Here is a 22,240-nt window from a genome sequence, read left to right as displayed (position 1 = left end):
TAGAGCATGGGCTCAGTCTGTCAGACAAAGAAACAACTCTGTGGAAACACTGCTGCCTTGTTCATTATCACTCACCCAATTAACTCTCATACCAGAACTGTTTTCAAAGATTTTATGACCTCAAAATGCGCTCCTGTACAATGAGGGAATCGGCATCTTATTACAGACATGCTCTCTTTTTTTCCTAATAATAGCTTTGATAGTAACGGTAGCATCAAACCAAATGATACAGCCTGTCACGTCACATGCCTTGAGGAGATTACACACACTAATTAGACTAATGACGATTAATTATTCAGTCTCAAAGTTCATCATATCAGCAGAGTGTAGACAGAATATACATTTATTTGACAGGCATAAGTCAATTTTGTTGATCAGAGCAAAGGCAATGGTAACAGAAAATTAAAATGGCAAACTATAGCAAAAAAAATATATATATATATATATATCGCTTTAAAAAAGTTCTTTTGATTTTTATTTAACTTGCAGCATATGCAAGACATGCTCCAGTGGATCGTGAGTACATACACAATGAAAAGGACTTTGCTGTAACAAGACCCGGTGATGTCAACTAAACTTATCCCGAGCTCTATGTCAGCTACATGAACAATCTGTATGGTAACTAGTAAGGCTAAAGGATCGAACCAATCACTGTGTGTGTGTAAAGCAGAAATTAAACATCCATTTTTTTTCTAATCGTACTACACTTGACTTGAACCCCAATGCAGGACACATGATAATTAAAACTTGACAAACACCGAATGCCAAGCAAACAAGGAGCACACTGCTTGGTAGAATCCCTTTAAAACAATACAAAGCTTTAGAATTTAAGTTTGAAATTTACACAAAAGCAACTCACGCTGTCATCCTTAAAGTGAAACTATGTGACCATCACAGGTGTAGCTGCTCAGTCAGTGTTATCACAAGCCTTATTCAGTAAAACAGGCAATACTGACGCAGTATTTCAATAAATAGCTAGGCAGCTAACATTAGTTGTTGTGCCCGACAGCATTAAAACAGAGGTATCTTTCTTTCAGTCTGTGGACACTTCACATTTGTAATGGTGCAGAAGCAGCAGCCATTAGGCAGCAGTCCTCTTCAAAGCCTACAACAAGCACAGCAGATATAAAGTGGGTATCAGGTGCTGTATTTTATTGTTGGATATCAGGCTGCAAATGTGGATAAATGGACAGGTCAAAAAAAAATTATCCCACATAAACACAACTGAGTTTTATGCTTCAAATGTTCATGTCGAGATCGGCTTTTGATTAAATGTTTTTCTTCTCCTCATCTTGTAATAAAACAACTTATGTTAATCCTAATTGGTTTTAAAGTTTTCTGAAATTTACTTTATAATTTAAAAAAAAAAGGCTTTAGTGTACTTTAGCCCAAATATTGAGGATGTCTCATACAACTTAACAAATAACGTTAAAGAGCAAATGAGTGCCTTATATTGCTTATCTTGTTAAGTGTGATCTAAGTTCTCTTTTTTTTTACTGCCAAGCAGCCTTGATTCTGAAAACGAATGCAATAAAAGTAATCCATACTTCTAAAATAATATGTCGAGAAATGGTCACATAAAAACAATAAATACTGATGAGTTTAGCGTCGCCTGGAGTGGCTCCTGTCCCTGCTGTTGCTGCGTCTCCTGCATCTTCGGCTGTAATGACTGCGACTCCTCTGGTGTCTACTTTTACTGCTGCTCCTGGAGCTTCCCCTGCTGTATCTACGATGTCTATGCCTGTGGCTCCTCCCTTTGCTGTAACTCCTTCCACTGCTGCTCCGGCTTCTGTCTCTGCTGGAACTCGAGCTCCTGCTGTGATGGCTGTGGCTGCGCCTCCTGCTGCTGTATCGACTGTAGCTCCTCCTGTGACGACTGTTGCTCCTTTTTCTGTGGCCGGGGCTTCTTCTCCTCCTGCTGTAGCTGCGGGAACGGCTCCTTCTACCCTGGCTGTATAAGCTCCTGTCTCTGTGGGAGTGACCCGTTGCTTGTTCCCTACTTTCCCTGCTCCTAACCACTTCATTCCTCCTTCCCTCGTGGTCTCTTTTCCTGTCCTCCCCTCCCCTCCTCTCTTCTTTTGCTTTATTTTTTCCCAAACCCTGGGAATGAACACTAGATTTGGAAACCTTTTCTTTGCTCTCAGCTGTCTTCATTCCATTTACCCGACCCAGGATACCCAGCAATGCATCACCAGTATCAGAAGCCTCATTGTCCGTTTCAGGGCCAGCCTGGTCCTGCGTGCCTTCATGTCCTGACACATTTTCGCTGCTCTTCTTCAGCAGGTTGCAAAGCAGTCTCTCCCTCAGCTCCTTCTCCCTGCGTTGGAGCTCCAGTGCTCGCTCCTTTTCCGTCTCTACCCTTCGTAACTCCTCCTCCTGTTTGCGTCGGCAGGCCTCCAACTGCTGAAGATGGGCCAATTCCTCCTTCTGTCGAGCCTGCTCCTGCTTCTCTTGTTCTTCTCGTTCAGCCTGCTCTTTTTCCACCTGCTTCTGCTTCAGTGTCTGGATGAAAAGACAAACAATACAGATTAATAAAAAACAATTTATGTACTTTGTGGGGAAAACTGTTACACAATTGTGCTAGCTAAAGTGTTTTTTGTTTACTAATATTATGGTGTGCAGAGACAGAATAAGACATTAAAGACAGGATCTCTAAATGAGATTTGAGCCAACCACAAATGCGGTAAGAGGACCAAATCAGCTGCTGTTTGATGACACTTTTTTGTTGTATGTCTGCCAAGCTAAAGAGGTTTCTTAGTTCTTGTCCTCTCAGCAGTGCATTGGATAGAGGTCAGTGTGTGTATGCTTTAGTACCTTGGCTCTGGCCAGCAGCTCAGCAATGAGCCGTATTGATTCCAAGTTGCGCTGAGCTAGCAACAGCCTCCTCTCCTCCATGGCGATCTTCATTTGCAGCTTCTTCTGCTCCTCCTCCTGTTGTCGCCTCACCTTCTTCACATTCCTCCTCTCCTCCCTCTCTCGCAGCTTTTGCTCTCGCTTCCGTAACCTCTCCTCCTTCCTTCGCTCCTTCTCTTCCTCTTCCTGTTCTTTCTGTTTCCTGAATGAATTAATAATTGTCCACCATGAATATCTTATACAGAGCTATAAAGCAATTCTTTCTGACAATGCAAATTTAAACTAACCAGATATAAAGAAATACCAGTTAATAATTAAGTGCCTGATCTGGACAGCAGAGAGTGCAGCACCTCAGTGCAGATCAGCTGGAGTCAGATTTCACTTAACAGGTAACAAAATGTTGACAGATGATTTTCTATCAAAGCAGGAAGGAAATAATCACCAAATATCCCTACTGACCTGGAATGGTCTTTTGTTGTTACTTTATGGAATGTATGTATACTGTTAAAACTGCATAGTGACAGGCTTGAGAGAGCGAGCTAAAGGTTTGTCAAACCCCACTTGACATTAACGTTCTGACAGTACAGCAGAGCTCTTTTGATTTTGCAATGTAATGCAGTGATCTGAAGGCAGACCAAACATCTTCCATCATACCTCTCCTCCTCTTTACGTCGCTCCTCCTCTTCTTTCTCTCGGCGTTTCTGCTCCTCCCTCTGCCTCTCCAGCTCCTGTAGCTTTAACCTGTCCTGGCTCCTCCTCTTTAGAGCTGACTCGCTCAGGTGCTTGCTAGTGTCAAAGGTCACCTGAGGACAACACAGGGACATTGATATCCAAACACACTTTCATGTTTATACATGCTTTAACCTGTGCAGCAGTGTAAAACCAAAGGTCTGACCCTTTGATATAAACTCATTAGTAACAGTAACCTCTTACTCTTATTTAATCTGAATATTCTGTGGATTAAGAGATTCTTTCTACCTCAGAAACAAAGCTTCAATCCTCATCGCACTTAGAGGTCTTAAAGATGCAAGGTGACTGACTAGCATAAGCTCATTCTTAAACTCTACACATATACAAGTATATATTTGCGTGTGGCTTGTAATTTATGCATGCAACCTGCTGTACCTTAATGTTGCAGGCCACTGCCTTCCCATCATCCCCTTTCAGCATCAACTTCATGCCTCGCAGTGTATCCATAGCTTTTGTAAAGCCACAGTATTCCTGATATTGGACATACGCTTCAAAATTAAGATGGCCTCCAAAGCTGAAAGTGCTGAAGTTCTTGTCCATCATCTCCTCCCTGTACGGGTCCAGCATGGGGATGTCAACATTTCGCACCTAAAACATAAATACAGAAAAGTAAGTGTGCTTACTCAAATTTTGGTCTGAATTTGATTTTATTTTATATCAATAATTTAGTTTATGAAGTTGCTTCTTTGACCTTCCACACCACCTACTCACACAAGTCTTGTCTGTACTAAAGTTCAAGGTAAATCCCTACATGTGTTGTGCCTTAGGGCTTGAAATGATTTGTTGACATTGAACAGGAGTCATGTAAACCACCTTGCCAAATGTTTGGAAAACAGCAATGAGGACGTCTTCTGAGGGCCGGTCTGGAAACAGGCTGTCCTTCTTGCTAAACCAGCGACAAGGAAGCCCTTCCAGGTGGATGGTGTCAGGTCTCTCTCCCGGCAGAGTCTCATTCATGTCCTTAGCATCACGGAAAAAGGAGTCCCAGTCATGACGTGTAGGGAAGTCTACTTTATTCTCCACTGCACGCACCTTAATAAAACAAGAGGGAAAAATATAGTCAACCATGAGGTTAAAGTGTACAATATAGCAAAATAAGACATATTAGTGTAATCTTACAGATATGATCACTGTAACGTTACAGTAAACAGCCTGAACACAATCATGACACAATCTGCAACATCACCAGCAAAGTATTGTATGCACCATCTGAATCTTACCTTCAGTACATCAGTAAACCCGCTGAGTTTGATGCTCTTCCCATCCAGACGGGATAGCAGGCTCTTTACCACTGTCTTGTTTTCCACCTCTCCCTCAAAGCGGATGAAGTCCATTGTGCTCTTGGAGATCCGCAGGGCTGAAAACTGCTCTGGAGATACCATGGCCTTCACCCTCTCCATTACCTCCCAGTTGGAGATGCTTTTGCCCGGCAGCTTGAGCTGGGGCAAAGCCACACTGATGGTCATTTTGGCAATGGGCTTAAGGTACAGGTTGTACTCAGTTGAGAGGCACAAGGCCTCTGTAGTATCATGGACAATGGTGGTCATTGTTGCAGTCAGGTGGGGAAGCTGCAGAAGGTGAGAGACAGAGAAAGTTATTTTTGGGTTCTCATTAAACAACCTTAACTCTGAAATTTCAGATAATATTGCCTGTTTTGTTATCATATGTTGTTATGCTGCCATTCTGACAACACAAAGGCGTCTGTATAACCTGTCGAAAAGCCATTTTCCTTTATAAAATTAGAAACTAGCATTCCATTGAGACAGCTAACTAAAGTTGGTCTGTTTTTATGTAATCGGTTACTCTTGCGGTTCAGAGTTAGCGGTTTGTCTTATCATTAGACCACTAATCAAACAACATATATATTTTTTTAACCTTTATTTAACCAGGTGAAACGCTTTCTTGCCTACACAAAACATCGACTTGTGTTCGCTAAGAGAGCAAGTAACAAAAACATTAGCCCGAAGTTCTGCTACACGTTAGCTAGCGTTACCGGGGGACACGATGGGGTTAACTTAACGGTTGTAATATGAACCAACGGACTGGATATGTAACTAAAACAAGTCAGCGTTTACGTGGAAACTGTTTTGGGTGATAACGTTGGTACCGTCATTGTTATGTCTGGCTAGTTGCTCGCTAGTTAGCCTCAATCGTTCTCTAACAGCCCTCATCTCCTCGTTCGCACCATTCGATTGCTTTTACGTAACAACTTACTAACGTCGGGCAAATAAATTGTTACCAAAACTTACCTAACACCAGTTAGCCTCCCAACAAAAACAAATCTTATTATAGTGGTTAATCGCCAGCCAAAAACTGCCTAAGATAAAACACCCATACCTCCAACTAGACCGACTAGATGCCACTTCCGCATCGAGTAAACTTTGACCCAAAGAAGAAACAACGTGTAGCAGCGGTTCACGAGCGTCATTTTACAACAGCGACACCGTGTGGAAGAATTTAAAAAGACATGAGAAAAGGGCCTGGCAGAAAGTTTTATTGTGTATCATCTTCATTATTTAACCCTCAGGCGTCACTTTAATTTACTACCCTTTTCCCCTAATGACACAAAAAGAGAGAGAGAGTCTTTGTTACAAAAAATTGTGCCATATGCACCAACACAGATAAAATGGTGGCCAGGTAAAGAGGCAAAAATTACCCAAATGGACAAAAAAGTCCCCAATGACGCACAAGGGTTAAAAAAATGTTATGTGATATGAAGTTATCACATAAAACAAACAAATCATCAGTATTCATTTAAATTTTGATTAAAGAATGACATAATAAATGTAGTGAATGTATAACTGAATGGTTATCAGTGTGACCTTGCACCCTCTGTGCCAATATAATGTATGTAATCAATCTACAACATGAAATCTGATTCTGATTATTATTATATGGATATAGCTGCATTAAATAGGATTCACAGTTATAATAGAAAACATAATCTTCTATATCTTTTGTACATAGTGTATGCCCAGGTGTATATTTTGTTGCCTATTTGGCACTGTTAGTCACACAAAACACTTCACACAAGTGTCATCCCTGCTGGGGTAACTGTTTCAGGTGAAAGTGAAATAGCTGGCCATGGATTATTTCAACAGTGAGGCCCCAGGGCAAAAAAAAAAAGTTGGCTTAGTATCCCTGAAAGGTTGGCGTTAGAGCAACTGCTCCCCTTCACTGTTTATGTAGGTCAGTGGCTGCAGTCAAACAGGCATGCTGCACACTCCTGATCAGCAGTCATCTATTAGATAAGCTGCCTAAGGCAACTGTGGGATGGCAAGCATGAAATGAAAATATAATCACACTGTGCAGGAATGTTGCATGTTATACACAAAAAAACTGCAGAGGAGTGTGTTAATGAGGGAAACTGATGACTGCCGTTTTATTGATTATCCTACAGACATAGGCTGTTTGTCCTCTCCTGAGGCGTTCACTGTCGTCTCTGTTTTCTGTGTGCACGTCACTGCTCAAGGTTTAACTCTCCTTATAAAGGATCCTTCTCACAGTGCTTTCGACATTTCAGATATGGTGAAAAAACTTACCAATATATTTACCAAATACATCAGATAATCATACGAATCTGTGTTGTTATTTACACCAGAAATAAAAGAAAAGGAAGGAATTTAGAATTTTATTTTCACAAAATGTGCATCTTCATTCACAGTTTCAACAATTCTGTTAATAACATTTGTTCTATTGTACAATGAGGAAAAATGTGAAACACATATAGTAAAATGCTGCTTTCCAATGAACAGCCAGGACCTACAGATAATATAACATAATTTTGTTCTTCAGGTTTATTTCTAAACCTCTTAGATGAAAAATAGATGAAAAGATATCGATATACTGTGATTCAACGTTTCTGTCAACATTTACATCTTTAGAGTGAATACATTGAACACTTTCACCTTCTTTTAAATAACTCTTTTTTTCTAATTTATCAACAAATATGAGATTTAAATTTCCCACAATGTCTTATTCAAAGCTGTGTCTGTGTCATTTGGGCAGGAAATGAACCAGACGTTTGTCTAGATTTTGATTTTTAACTAGCAAATACACATTAACATCTAAATCTCTAGAATGGATAAATGAAAATAAGAAATGAAAGCACCCATATATCACTGTTTTCACCTCTTTTGCCCCATTTAACTTACATTTGAACAGGAGAAAATGTGACAGACATTTAAATCTAGATTTTGCTTTTTAAACAGAAAATACACACATACACATCCACATCCTCAGTGTAAAGAATAAAAGGATGCTTCAGTGTCAGACGATAAAAACATAAACACTGCACAGCATGCAAAGCTGCACACCACTGTTAGCTATATTCAAATATACAGATAAAATCCTCCTGTGTCATTAGTCTTCACACGTAAACATCTGTGTAAACATGTGTGTGTGTCTCATAAGAAACCTGTAGCAGGCCTTTCTTAAGTACAAACACAGACAGTGCAAACTCACCCCAGGACTCGAGGGCGACAAAAACTGAGACACTTTCAGCTCATTAAAGTATTTTAAAATCACGGGAGCCTGGCTTCAGTATCTGCATTGTCAGAATGAGCTTCATAGATTTTCTGAACCAGGGGTAGAAGAAGACATAGATGAGCGGGTTAAGGCAGGAGTTAAAATGTGTCAGCCAGATCTCAACAGCCACAGATGAAGCGTCTACTGAAGTGTCCTCCCCTGACAGCGAAGGAAAAAAGTACGGACAGAAACAAATCAAAAACACCACCACGACAATGCCCAGAGTCCTGGCTGCTTTCATCTCCCTTTTCTTCACAGTGACGCCTCCTGAGTGCTGAGCTGCGATCTGAGAGCGCAGCGCCCGGGCCTGAGTCAGCGCCACCACAAAAACTCTCAGATACAGAACTATGATGACAGTGATGGGGATGATAAAGGTGAAGACCATGTCAATGATTCCTGCAATGTTACTGATGACAACCACACATTCTCCGAAGCAAGAGATGGACCTACCTGGGTTTTTTAGATGGTCATGCAAAAGGACAATCCTATAAATGACAGAGCAGAGCCAACACAGACAGACGTACACCTGCACTGTCCTCTTTGTGACCTTGGAGGGGTAATGCAGAGGATAACAGATCGCAATGTACCGGTCAAGAGAAATGAGAACCATGGTGGCTACTGAAGCAGAGGTGATAACATAGTCTACGATATAATACAGAGTGCACACGGTGTCACCCAGAAACCAGCAGGCCTTGATGTAAAAGATCTCTACAGGCATCAGCAGGAAGCCCACCAGTAGGTCAGAGACAGCCAGGGAGAGGAGGAGGAGGTTGGTGGGAGTGTGGAGCTGCCTGCAGAGGGAGAGAGAGCGTGACATCAATATACACACACAGTAAATCATCTTACAGTATGAATTCACATAAATGAAAACATCATATGTGCCTGAAGTGTGAGATGGAGATGATGACGAGCAGATTAAGAGACACAGTGATGACAGAGATGAAGGAGAGCAGAACATAAATTAGCACGCTGGCAGTGTAAGCATGGGACGGCTTCTTGCAGGAGGAGTTCAGATATGGAACACAGAAACTGTCTGGGTTCAGGGAGTTCATCGTCAAAGCTCACGAGCTGTCAAGGCTGTGGCAGCCGTGGGTCTCTGTCACATGGTGCTTTTATAATGATGAGAAACAATCCCTCCTTTACCCCCCCTCCCCCTCAAGGCGTCACATCCCATCTCTCTGTCTTCTTTTGTCTGTGTAATGTCATTACTTCTTAAACTGTCTTGTCTTTTCTTCTTAACATTACAGAAGACATTTATCCATCAATTTTATTAGCCTGCTTTGCAGCTGTCAATGGGCGAGAGTATCAGTTTATCACAGGGTATCCCAATATTTTTACTGGGAACCCACCTCTATGACATCAGGCCATTTTCAGGTTAGTTCCCAGAGGTAATAACCCAGGAAACAGCCCTGAAAGAGGAACTACAGGTGATGATGATGGTGGAAACTCATGCGATGGTGCAGACTGCCCAACAATGATCCTGCATTAAAAACATAAATGCGAATAAAAAGTGATGAACTGAGAAATAATCATGTATTACTTACACATTATTACTATGGATTTTAAAGGTAGGTTAAACCCTTTTTAAGGCATGGTGTTCATGTCATACTCTCTCTGCGGGCTGAGCCCCCTGACTTTCTGAGGCTGAATACACACTCAGACCTTCATGTAATTGTGTGCATAATTGGGTGATTGTGAATAATATAGCAAAGCTCATTGAGTAAATGAATTCTGGTCAAAAATGACTTTCGTGAATACACAGTGACCTTTGACCTCCAAATATAAATATGTTGATTCACAAGTTTAAATCAATGTTTGCGCAAAATGTAAAGAAATGAGTCATGTCTTGTTAAGTTTATCTTATGCTGCTGTTTTGGAATTTAGAATTTTATGACTGTTATGTTTTTAATCTGCACCTGGCACTGGCAATGTGGGCTGAGGGGGAGCGTGGGCCAAATTTCAGCTGTTATTAACACAAAAACTATCGGCCTGATATAAACAATAAAAAATATATGGACAATTTAGGTAAAAAAAAGCTTTCTATGTCAATGTAATTATTACTATGTTTTAGTTATTTTTTGGAGTCCAAATGTGGAGATAATAATGTTGTTTGTTTGTTTCAATTTATTATGTTCATTTTGAATCCTTGGTCCTATACAATATCATGGGATATCACTTCATTACACATATGCAAACAGCCCATGTTTTGCTGAAAACAATGACATAAATTGCTTGCTTGTATATTGTAACAATAAAGAGATTGTACACATATTTATGTTGCTACAGGTGCTACAGATAAAGCAGAAAAATGGCCCAAAGCTTCATTTACGTTGGGGAGTTACAGATCAAATCATGGTCAGTATGTGTTTATACTTGATCAACAGCTTGTGTCACTCACAAATACAGTAATGGTGTTTTATGGAGTTTATTTATAAATGTGGAGGATGTGACAGAAAAAAAAAATTCAGAGCGGCATTACTTCATACGATCACTGCTGTAACTTCTTGCTTTTTTCCGCCAGTCGAGGTTTATAAGAGAGAGCAGTCCATAAGACAATCTGCTCAGAGCTCTCTGAGCAGTGAAACCATATCTGTAAATACAGTATAAACACAGACATTTTACTGAATGCTGTCGTACAAAGCATTGATGCTTAACTCTGAAAATATGGGCCTTTTCAAGAGAACTGTTTATTTGAGCATTCACACACCCACTCATGTGCTGTGAGGTCTCTGGAACATTGAGGTTATTAGTAGATTTTTAGTTTCTGAATGACATGAGGCACTTCCCGGTTTCTCATATTTCTCATATCAGAATGAAAATCTATTGACAGCTAAGAACAGAAATCCAAACTCGAGAAAAGCAGTTCTCACACAGGTCCTTAATCAATTCTGATCAACCAATCATTGCTGAAGAACATACTGCGGATGTAGGTGCAGTCTTATTGATATTAAATCAATTTTATGTCTTTTATATCTTTACTAAATAATAATGCAGTAAGCAGAGTCATACTGCACATGTATATGTGCAGTATGACATTATGTACATTATGTACATTTATGGTGTTATTTTAGCACAGAAAATTATTTAGAGTAACTTGTGTGAGTGTGTGTGTGTGTGTGTGGAGTTGCATCAGTTGTTTACTCTTAACTTTGTTGTTCCTAGGCAATGTTAGCATCATGTTTTGTTGTTTTGTTATACAGTAACACCTCTGATTGCAGTGATGTCATCAGCTGGCACTAATGAAGGCAGGTGTGAAACAAACAGAGAGCCACACAGTCATTACACCCTGCACTGAGAACCCACTGAGGTTTACATGTGTTGGAAGTTATACAAACTATGATGCAACTGAAGATGATTTCATCCTCAGTTCCTGTAAGTGGTCAGTGACAGTCAAACTTCCATCTCCATAACAACGAGCCATAATACAAGCCAACCTATCATACAAACGTATTCAGGTCAGATTTATATCTACATTTGTTTGTTTATCCTTTAATCAAAAAAAACAAAGCAGACCTTACGTAACTGACAGTACTACAGCTTAACAATACATAAAGTCTGTTAGCAGAGGGAAACACGTTATAATGTCGATGTTTGCCTTTACCTTACAATGCAAAAGACAAGCCCTCATAGCAGCAGTACAGGCAGTGGCAAGTCAGGAAACAGAATTTATGCTTTATTGTGTATTATTATCTTATAATAACCTTCATTACCTGACAAATAGCATACCTTTGTGCACAATGTAATAAACGTGTTTAATCAGATTTAGGCCATTAAAGTCATAAGTGAGCTTTGAGTGACTGTGTAGGATGGTGTCAGCTTTTTATCTGTAATCCCAGTCTCTGTATCTGTGGTGTAACAATAAGCATGGACGTCACTAGGGTTGACAGATAGGGGGGGCTAATCACCCACACCCATCAATCCAGCTGTTCATCTGTGGAAAAATCTTCTGCCAGGACTCTGAAAAAGCATCTCAGTCTATAATCTTTTCTTATTATTTCAGAAATAGTCGCGCTTTTAATGTCTCTTTTGTCCCTGCAATAGTTGTGTGGCAAAAGTTGAAAAATGAAGCTGCGCTACATGAAAGAAGTGCTTTTTACTGTGAGCGTCTGAGAGCGAGCCCCCCTGTTCATCCAGAACGTCTTCGACGTAACTTCCGGGTTAGCGTAACAAAACATAGCACCGCTAATAAGTCAAATAAAAGTTTCCAGTGAGAAATAACAGTGTATAACAGGGGTATGCAGATTGTGTAGACGACTCAGCTAGTTAGTGGAGATACTTCTCTTGTCTTCAGAAGACATCTTTGATACACCACGTCAGAGGCACAAGGCTCTACAATTGGATATTTGAGCCCCTCGTGATATCGCTCGATGGTCCGATTGGATACTGACTTGCCCGTAGAATAATACAGCCGGGTTAGGTCACACAGACATGCCTGAAGTGTCCTCTTTTCGAGGAAAGAAACAGAACGTCTCTAGCTATTACTTTCCTAATGTATGAGCAACTTTGTAAGACATATGCTCTCATGTCGTATACGACGTGGTCAACTCCGAAATAATCAAGATAATAATAATAAATAAAATATTGCCGCAAATTATAGGGGGGCTTTGGATTATTTTAGGGAGGATGAAGCCCCCCTAAAATAGGGCTAGCGACGTCTACGACAATAAGACTGATGGCCTTCTTGAACCAGGGGTAAAACAGGGCATAGACAACAGGGTTCAGACAGGAGTTACAATATACCACAAAAATCATGAAGACCTCAGTAGAAGAGCTGATCCTGACAGGGAAACACAGTAAAATAGAGAGTAACATATCAGGAACAAACCTACGACAACCCAGAGTGTATTAGCTGATTTTTTCTTAGATTTCTTTACTGTCACAGCTTTTGAATGCCTCAACAAGATGACCTGGGTCTTCATACCCCGAACCTGAGACAAAGCCACCATGAATACTCTCAGATATAACACGCAGAGGCATTCAGCAGGTGTGGGAAGCAGAGCTCACCTCCCTCCATAATCATCTTCAGTGGAATGAGCTGCTGCTCCCTGACTCTTATCTCTGGCCTTGTCACTTGTCCCACATAGACAAATTATTTACTAGATTTTGAGCCATATATTTTATAACGATACATCGATACAAATAATGCTAAATAACAATATAAAGAGAATTTAGTTACAATCATTTTAAAGTTTATTGTTTTAGCTGAGAAAGGAGCAACTAAAGCTCACAAATGTATTAGCCAATCAAATGGCTTAGCTTACTTCCTGATTGGTCCGTGAGTGGTCACAGTTAAGTTCAAAGGGTAAGATGCTGACTTTAATTGGTTTGTAGATGTTCGTGTGGTTTTTTTTTCTCTCTTTATTGAACAACCTTAAAATTTACACAGCGTTACCACAACCAAATGAACGTTCAGGTTATGCCATGAATCATGGAAGAGGATACGCCGCACTTCACGCCATTTCTTTGCACTGGTGAGTCGAAACTTCCAGAATTAGCTAATTACGTTGTTAGCTGTGCTGCTAGCACTCAAAAACGTTCGCTAGCTTAAATGCTAATTAACGTGAAATCTCAGTCTCAGCGATTTAGAAATACTTAATAATGTGTTGCTGATAAGAGGACGTGTTCCTCATCATTGACTTATTCAATCGGACTGCTCTGTATTATTTATTTTCTCCCATTTAAGCTAACTGGATTGTTTGCTGTACTATCTGTGATGGCTAGCATTGTGTTATACATATTTGCAGTTTAGACACGGTGCAGTTCTTGTGCAGTACTGAACATATTGTAACCTGAAAATAATGCTATAAGGGTGCTCTCACACGTTGAACACACATTGAAATGTGCCAAAAACCATCTCTGGGAAAACATTATTTTGAGGAGTATTTATATTTGTAGTTTTTCGTTGGGTCTGTGTCCCCTCGAGTATCATGGGGGGAGCCAGGTTTATAATCTGTACTCCAGCCACCAAGGGGCCTTTCTTTGGGGAAGCTGTCGTGTCATTCCTGTTTATTTACGGTCTATGGTGTGAACACAGGTTGCAGACCATAACAACTTGCCTGAATGATAAGATTTGAGGGCAGTGGATTATGGTTAGGTTTTAAATCGTTTTCAATTGTACTTGATGCTGCACAGTGATGCTGTAAAATAACTCACAATTATTAGCTCACTTAGATATTCCAGTACATGTTTTATTGATTATACACCATGAGGATGAAGATAGATAAAGCATACATTGTGTTTTGTAAATAACTATTTTTAGGAATTTAATCTGTCCAAACCAACTCCCTTTTAAAAACCATTCCCCACATGCTAGACCCAGAACAAATCAAACCTGCAAATCTACAGGGTCCAGCTGATACATATTGTTCCACACATTCAAATGTATATTTTGCTTATTTGATTATGTAAAATGTAAGGAGTTTACAGTGATAAATGCTTGTCTATCAAGATGTGATTCTCCATAGAGTCTTGTGGATCCGTGTGAGTCTCCATAGAAATCTAAGAGAGACAGCAAAATGGTATATCATAAACAAGACTTTTACTCAGCAGTTACAAAAAGTAAAGAACTGAGCAACTATGTGGTTGCTAACTGAGGGCACCAGAATGTGCCGTAGTCCGACATGAGGAAGTGACATGACTTCATCTGTTCATAATGTTCATTGTATATAGTTTAGCTTTTAAAGGACAGGGATGATCAGAAGAATTTCACTTACTTAAGAAGTCCAGGCCATAGTGATGAAGTGCATATTCTTATCCTCATATTTTGGTATGGCAGATCTGCGTCTTCGCAGACCCTGGCTGCAGTTCTGGGAAGTATTTAAAAGACAGATACTTCTCAAAAAATATTGTTAAATTACAAATGTGCTTATGAGAATACGAAACTGGACATACTGGGATGCAGGTGTCCCCCTCCTTCACACACAGCTGCACACTGCAGTGCAGGTAGACATCACCAGTACTGCCAGAGAACTGGAATGTTCTGAAAGAGAAGTGGTTGGATGTTCCCAGCCCATTGCCCTCCACCTTCACCGACTGGTCAGTAGGATTTGGGCAGCTGCTCAAAAACAGGAAAGCAGATATGACAGGGAGAAACCCTAAGGAAGCCTGGTTTGATCAGGATCTGCATCTCAGTGTCTCTCACCCATTTGTGATGAGGTCATATCTCAGTTTTCCATTTGGTGAGGGTTGATCTGTTGCCCAGCAAGAGTCAGTCACCACAGCAATCGTTTCTCCACCCAGTCCTTCAGTCTTTAGCTCCACCCACAGCTGTTCATTCAGATACATTTCTGTGCTTGTATCAATCGCATTAGCTAGGTCTGAGCTGGTGTAGGCCTTCATTGTCAGATTATAACTCCATGCTCCAGAAATCATCTGCTTGAACACATCTCTGCAAAGCAAAGACATACTCCATCAGAATCATGTAACAACAAACGGATGACTCCTTTTAATTGACTCCACACCTGTGTTTGAGTCTGATGGCCAAGCTCTTTTCTTCAGGCTGATTGTAATAACAGGAGAAGTCCATGTGCACAGAGTCATGGTGGGTGATCAGGCCAAACAGGGAAACATTCTGAGACTTGATGATGTTCTTGTAGATAATCTGGCTGTTGTTTGCCTTTAGGATTACATGGACATGAATGTTGTTACTGCACAGCTCATTCATTGTGTACTGTGTGAACTAATACTATTTTGCTGGTCAATAATAGGAAAAGATTACCCATCAAGCTTTTATGGGTTTTAAAAAATGTAACTGATTACTGAGCAACCTGTCAATAGCTGGAAAACATATTAAGCGGTCAGTATTTTCAGGAAACAGCTGTGTTTGTATTAAGAATCCTCCTATCAACTGGCGCTGGTCATAATCTACCTATATTCGGTCTATATTGATAGATTGGCCTTTTCCAAAAAGAGGAGGACATCAGATGATGTAGTTTAATTAAAAGTCCCACTAAATGGTGAACAGTGATTGGCCCAAAAAGTCTTGTCTATCTCCCACCTACTTGTGCCCATATCTAAATAGTGCATGTCACACCACCAATCAGTTGACAACAGCAATTAAAAACGGCTTCATTGTCACAAATCAGTGTTGTTTTGTGAAAGAAATTAGAGTAAGAACATAACTAATATGGCATTTCAGTATTCATTTCACAGCTAATAGTCTTCTATCCACCCATCCTAAATACTAATGCATTTTTGTTACTATAACTGTAATCACATGACATCAGCCATACTCCTAGAGGTATCATTCAGGCCATCTGTCATAAAAGTAACTAAATGAAGTAGTTGTGATGTAGCTAAGATACCCACAGTGATCACTGTTCCACAGGGGTTGATGTTGTTGAAACTGAATGTCACCATGTGGGTCAGATTGTCCATTTTCCCTTTGCAAGACTGGTCATTGAGGTGTAAGACGGTGTAATCGATGCCTCCATCCTCCAAGAGACAGTTAGCCAGAGTTAGCGAAGCAGATGTGCCCTGACAGATGGTTGGCTCACCTAAATGCAGATCAGTACAGTCACTTAGCTGTTGTCTAGATAGGTCACGATCTATATTGTTGCATATTCTTAAATTGTCTTTGTCTAAACCGACTCACCAAAGCTGCTGGTTGGTTTGTACTTGGAGGCAAAGATGGCTCGGCAGAGGCAGCGGGTTTCTCCACTAAGGCTGTCTTGACCACAGAACTCATGTTCACTGCAGAACCTGTCTGGACAGATGCCCTGACCGACAGCAGCTGCAAACCCATCACAAATTACCAATCAAGGGAATATGCTGTAACAATGGGGTTTAAATATCTTTCACAGAGGTGCCCTGTCTGAAAATATATTTATTTATATCAATACAACATAGAATGTATTTTATGGATTTAATTCTATGAAGTCATTTTAGCTATGTAGGAGATCAGGTATGTTAATCTAAATGTCCAAGCAGCTCAACATGAAAACCTCTTTGATATTCAAAAGTCTTACATTGAATTAACAGTGCCCTCTAGTGGTGGATTAAGTGAAATTCTTTTTTTGTACTATAGTACCTGAAATGATATTGACATTGTTGTGATGATGATGGTGATCTTGAAAACCAAATTATTTCATTCCAAAACACAAATGAGACCTTTACAAACCTTTAAAATAAACATAACCTTCCCAGGGCTGTAGAAAAGACCTGTAATCCACAATACATAGACCTCACCGTTGTAAACACTTAAACAGGAAGCCAGTAATGCACAATGTGGTCACTAGATGGCTCACACAAATTATAAATATTATGGGAAATTAGTTTATTAATATTATCTCCTAGGGCTTTGGAAATCCACTCTTCACCAACACACATGTAGCATGTTTTGAAATTTTCTTAACAAAAAAAACTGTCTTACCACAGCTGGACTGCCAGCCTTTAACTGTGACATTGCTTTGCTGCCTACAGGCCTGAGTATAGGCCTTTAGAAGCTGGCACTGAAGGCCGTCTACTGCAGGGTATTTGCACAGAGTTTGAGTGCAGGCACTGATGTAGGGCTCTGGGTCAATGTGCATGTTGCAGTCAGTGAATGGTGCCCGCTTCAGGATATTACACCTGTCCCAAAGATGAAAAAGAGTAAGCCACATACATGCAGCAATATGTACGGGTTCTGTCATTGAGAATAGTCATGTATTCACCATTCAGTGGTAGCATTGCAGTCAATTGTACTGTCAGCAGCTTCATCATATTTCATCTGACAGCTGTGGAAAGAAACAACATGGTGTGTAATGCTGAGCTGAAAAGAAGCTGTGGTCTGTGGGACATTGTGTTTCAGGTCTTACTCGGCAGCACTGTGTTCAGAGACCCTGTCATCACTCAGAGTCCCAGTAGAGTCCCCACACAAACCCTGCACGGGTGCTCCATGTGGTCCTGGAGAAACATCAGTATATTTTAACATCAGAGTTGATGACTGTGATGGCAGTGTATGGGGAGAGTGAGGACCACAAGGCTGACATATCAAAAATTTTGGTTGTGAAACTTTATTGATAACATGATGACAGAGGGCCTGAGTTTTATACACATCCAGTTTAAGCTCTAGATGCTTTGACAGACTGCACAGTGTGAGCCTGTAAATATTGAGCTCACTAGACTAATATTTCTCACTAGAACAATGTATGCCTAATTCAACAGATCGTGTTTTGATTGCTTATGTTATGTATGTTATGGCAGTAATATTAGTGTCAGCATAATAAAACTAAATTTAAAAGCAACCTAAAAAAACAAAAATGCTAATAGGCCATAATGGCAGATGCTATTGCTGGACAGTTGACACCTAATGATTTTACTGCTGTATCAGTGAGTGGGTGTGTAAAGACTATGGCTTGATGCCCACCCACCAGTCAGCAGAGCAATGCAATATGGGCCTTTTTACCTGTCATGTGGATTAGTGCAGTGTAGCCATCAAAGAGGACAGATGCTGAGTAGCTGGAGGCCGATATCTTTGCAGTCACACCTGCCTGGTCCCTAGAGAGCTCCACACCTTGAACAACCTGAGCTGTGGCGTTCAACGTCAGGACCACGTTGTTCAGCTTTGTCATATCAGAGGAACAAAGAGGAAGAAATATTTACTTATTTATTTATATTTATTTTGTCTTATCTTATTTGAGTGATGCAACAGCAAAACAAGAGCAAGAACCCACCACCAAATGTTCTGGGTCAAAACAACCATATTTGTACTACAAATAGAGGATGGTGTACATGCATGTGTACTTATACATTGTTAGAGTGATTGCTGCAGCATGCCTTACAATGCCTTGACTTACCAGAACTCTGCCTGCTTGTTCCAGAGAGATCTGAGTGCCATCCCCTCCCAGCTTCAGTATCACCTGGTCAAGAAAACTTACATCCTTACGACGCCTTTCCTGAAAAACCCCCAGCACTTGGAAGCCTGGAATGGATGAGGGGTTCAGAAGAGTGTAGCTGCAGCGATCTGGGACAGAGTGAACTCTGTCAATGAAATCAACGATGGTGGAGCCGGTCACACTGCACACAGCGTTCATAATGCAGCTAAAGGAGGCAGGGGCAACAAATAACACACCAGCAGGTAAATACTTACTGAAGTTTAAAAAAACATATCATTATGGTGGTTAAATGTGTGCACTCTATGTATTTGAAATAACTGGGATGAGGTCAAAGTTTTTTTTCACATTTCAGAAAATGTTCCTAATTCTTTTGAAATATTTACCTGCTATTGCCCTGGCAACGCTCTGTTGGACCACAGTCACTGACGGCAGTTGCGACCCCATTTACATCGCAGGTCACAGTGGCACAGATATCTGGATCATGTACTGTTGTGTTTGTCTTGTAGACAGCCCCTAGTAGTCAGGAAGAGTTAGTTTGTTAACAGACTGTTAAAATATGGCCATTTAGGTCCTTTTAGATTACCTGAGAGTCTGCAACCGCTCACATCTGTAATGACTCCTCTATTAGTTTCATTGGTTTGGAACACCAGTTTAGAAACTGTGACACCCTCAACCAGAGCATCTGCCTCCTATAAAGTACCGGAAACAAAGTTAAAATATTGAATAGGTGTGGGGGTAAAAGTCTTTTAAACATGCACTCCATGTAAACTTAAGTAAATACTTACCACTTCCACACTTTTGTATCCAGAATAGGTCTTGATAGCCAGAATTGCTTGTGTCCCAAAGTTCCCAAGTTCAACTTGTTCAATCTGACAACAGGAATTATTTGAATCATTGCAATAGGAACTGAGAGTAGCACACAAAGAAACATCAAAGAACTCACATCAGATCGTAAGCTGTCTTTCAGTGGTATGACATTGACACATTGCCCAGCATTCTTTAGGTTTGGCAGAAGTTTATGAACTCCTGACCCAGTCGGTATTTGTCTTGTAAGCACGGCCAGGTCACCTCTGTCAGCAGAACCACCGGACATCAGGATGCAGTCGTTTTTGATTCCCGGTGCATATACTCCATTGAAGCAAACTGCAAATCGGTCTGCATCAAAGCCTACCTGTACAGACAGAGGAGGCACGGTTATTAAATGTTTCATGACAATTTCAAAGCATTATTTCTGCATGTGCATTACTCACATATACTTTGTCATATTTCTGTCCATAATAGGTGATGGGGCATGAACTGATGTTCATCTCTCCTGATCTGGTAAAAGTCTGGCTTACTGCAGCAGTACCTAAAGATGTGCAGACAGCATACATGTTCTCACAGCAACAACCCAATGCCAGGTAGGACACGAAAAGTCATTTTTATACTAGGATGGCTATTTATGCCATATGAAATCTAGTCATTTAAGCAGAAGTTGTTGTCTTGTTACTTAGTTTGACAAAATAATATCTTGGTTGCGTTGGACTATTTAAAAGAAATGCAGTGTGAGAAAAGTCTTACCTCCCAGCATACTGAATGCAGCCATGTAAAGTAATGAGTAGAACATTTTGGTAGTCTCCACCTAGAACACAGTTAGTGATAAGTCATATCTAAGGCTGCTTGAAACAACTCCAAGGTGTATTCAAAAAGACTATTTTGTAAGCCTTGCATGCAGTGTATTTCTATCATATGCAATTGTGGCATTACAGCAAGGGCTCTGTAATAGATTATGTTAATATGAAGATGGAGTAATATTATCATTGTCTTCTGGCAAAAAATATCCTTATTTGTGTTGCTTGTAAAAATGTGACTTTTTTTCTCCACTGTTCACATAAAGCCTGCATCACGTATCAGTCTTATCTGCCATCCTTAAGGGCAATAAAGATTAAATAATTAAATGTTAGTTTTAGATCAGATAGACGGCGCCATATAAAATGTAGTGTTCATTTTAAAACCTTTTTTTTCATGTAAAGAAAGATATTTGTAAAAACAGATAAGTGCAGATTAAACTCTGTTCTCTCCTAAAACCAATTCTAAATGTGCAGACATGAAGTTTTTATTTTTCTTACCTTGTGGAGAAATTGTGGGAGAGCAGAGAATTCAAGCAGCTTCAGGTCTTCGATCTATTTTTCCTCCACACTCAGTACACACTGTCTGTTACACACTGTCTGTACAAAGGCGCAGTTTGGTTTGTTTGCTCCTCAGCAGACTAAAGACATTCTCACTAATTCCTGTGACCCTTTGTCTTCCCTAAACGAGGTTCTGTCATGGAACATTCCAGTTTCCAAATACTCTGTAATTAAGTGACACTTGCTGATGAAGGCAGTGATTACAGCCTGACAATGGCAGGTGATAGTGTCTTATTTAGCATGTGATAGAATCTTTTATGCATTTCCAATATTAAAAAAACGTTGCACTGCATAATGAGGCAACACCTTCCTGTGTATTTCTGCAGATACCGAAAACTACTTTAAGAGACAGGCCGTGCTGTATCTATACTTAGATTTCAAAAGGTATTTTGTGTGTGTGATCTATAACTAGTGATATGTAGCGTGCTTCAAGACAAAAGAGAAAATCTCTCTGAGCTGGAGGGTTTAGGACCAGTCAAAAGAGATGGGGATGGAATGTAACAGGGCAGGAAAGAGGTTGTCATTTTCATTGTTTGTGTTGTCAATGATCATTTTTACCTGCAGGGAGGAACTCAGACAGCTTTACATCTGTCAGAGCACCAAAAATTAGAGCGTTACATCACATAATGTTACACAAATGCAAACAAGCTTCAGATCCCAGTCGCAGCGGTATTTTTTTTTTTACACATTCAAATTGCCTTGAGTTTGGCAATCCTTTCAAAGTCAACCTACTCGTTTTATTTAAAAGACCAGTGCTTAGAGGGGAAAAGATCAATGCAACCGTAGTGGTTTGAAGTGGAAGTTTGATTTTTAAGTATCATTAGAATAACGTCATCTGGTTTTGGAGCTACTGCTTACACTATAAATCCTACTTCTATATATTTTCATGTTTGTCGCAAAGCTTAATGCCGAACTTTTTGGATCAAGCAGAATACAGGAAGTAGTAAGAAGAAGAAGAAGAAAAACAGGCCTTCTACAGCAGTGCAGAGCCTAGGCAGGAACAGCTAGAACTAGCAGCTAGTACAGCTGCTTTTGGATTATACTGGAGGAGTTCATTTTTGGAAAGCAGAGTTCTGCTTCGTCCTTCAGAGAAGAAGAATGAGAGAAGCTGCTGTGCTCGGTTAGGTG

General features: G+C 40.3%; 3 protein-coding genes across 5 annotated transcripts; all 3 read right to left on the bottom strand.

The window, feature by feature from the left end:
• Window positions 1-142: 142 nt before the first annotated feature.
• On the bottom strand, window positions 143-6,006 carry akap17a (A kinase (PRKA) anchor protein 17A). 3 transcript variants are annotated; one of them, XM_028394461.1, is made up of 7 exons: window positions 5,941-6,006; window positions 4,824-5,171; window positions 4,417-4,635; window positions 3,979-4,191; window positions 3,508-3,656; window positions 2,815-3,055; window positions 1,603-2,502 (listed from the first exon to the last, which is right to left on the bottom strand). In XM_028394461.1, exons 2-7 carry the CDS (start codon window positions 5,148-5,150, stop codon window positions 1,603-1,605), a joined length of 2,049 nt encoding a protein of 682 aa, XP_028250262.1. In that variant the 5' UTR covers window positions 5,151-5,171; window positions 5,941-6,006. The 3 variants fall into 3 exon arrangements, with proteins under 3 accessions (XP_028250263.1, XP_028250262.1, XP_028250261.1); XM_028394460.1 differs by having other exon boundaries at window positions 5,853-5,983; XM_028394462.1 differs by lacking the exon at window positions 5,941-6,006 and having other exon boundaries at window positions 143-2,502; window positions 4,824-5,150.
• A 2,104-nt stretch (window positions 6,007-8,110) lies between these two features.
• Window positions 8,111-9,182, bottom strand: LOC114426372 (trace amine-associated receptor 13c-like). The gene is made up of 2 exons (XM_028393742.1): window positions 9,013-9,182; window positions 8,111-8,921 (listed from the first exon to the last, which is right to left on the bottom strand). The coding sequence occupies exons 1-2, from the start codon at window positions 9,180-9,182 to the stop codon at window positions 8,111-8,113; spliced, it is 981 nt and encodes a 326-aa protein (XP_028249543.1).
• A 5,254-nt stretch (window positions 9,183-14,436) lies between these two features.
• LOC114426408 (uncharacterized) lies at window positions 14,437-21,239 on the bottom strand. The gene is made up of 19 exons (XM_028393795.1): window positions 21,053-21,239; window positions 20,505-20,565; window positions 20,195-20,292; window positions 19,888-20,115; window positions 19,730-19,813; window positions 19,528-19,633; window positions 19,328-19,457; window positions 18,906-19,149; window positions 18,515-18,671; window positions 17,925-18,012; window positions 17,781-17,843; window positions 17,501-17,697; window positions 16,724-16,861; window positions 16,438-16,625; window positions 15,591-15,745; window positions 15,272-15,517; window positions 15,022-15,184; window positions 14,844-14,936; window positions 14,437-14,628 (listed from the first exon to the last, which is right to left on the bottom strand). The coding sequence occupies exons 2-18, from the start codon at window positions 20,548-20,550 to the stop codon at window positions 14,844-14,846; spliced, it is 2,424 nt and encodes an 807-aa protein (XP_028249596.1). The 5' UTR covers window positions 20,551-20,565; window positions 21,053-21,239; the 3' UTR covers window positions 14,437-14,628.
• Window positions 21,240-22,240: the final 1,001 nt, after the last annotated feature.

Source organism: Parambassis ranga, chromosome 21 (genome assembly GCF_900634625.1).
Source record: "Parambassis ranga chromosome 21, fParRan2.1, whole genome shotgun sequence".
Taxonomy (NCBI): domain Eukaryota; kingdom Metazoa; phylum Chordata; class Actinopteri; family Ambassidae; genus Parambassis; species Parambassis ranga.
Note: the sequence above shows the minus strand (reverse complement) of the source record. Positions and strands in the feature narration are given on the sequence as shown.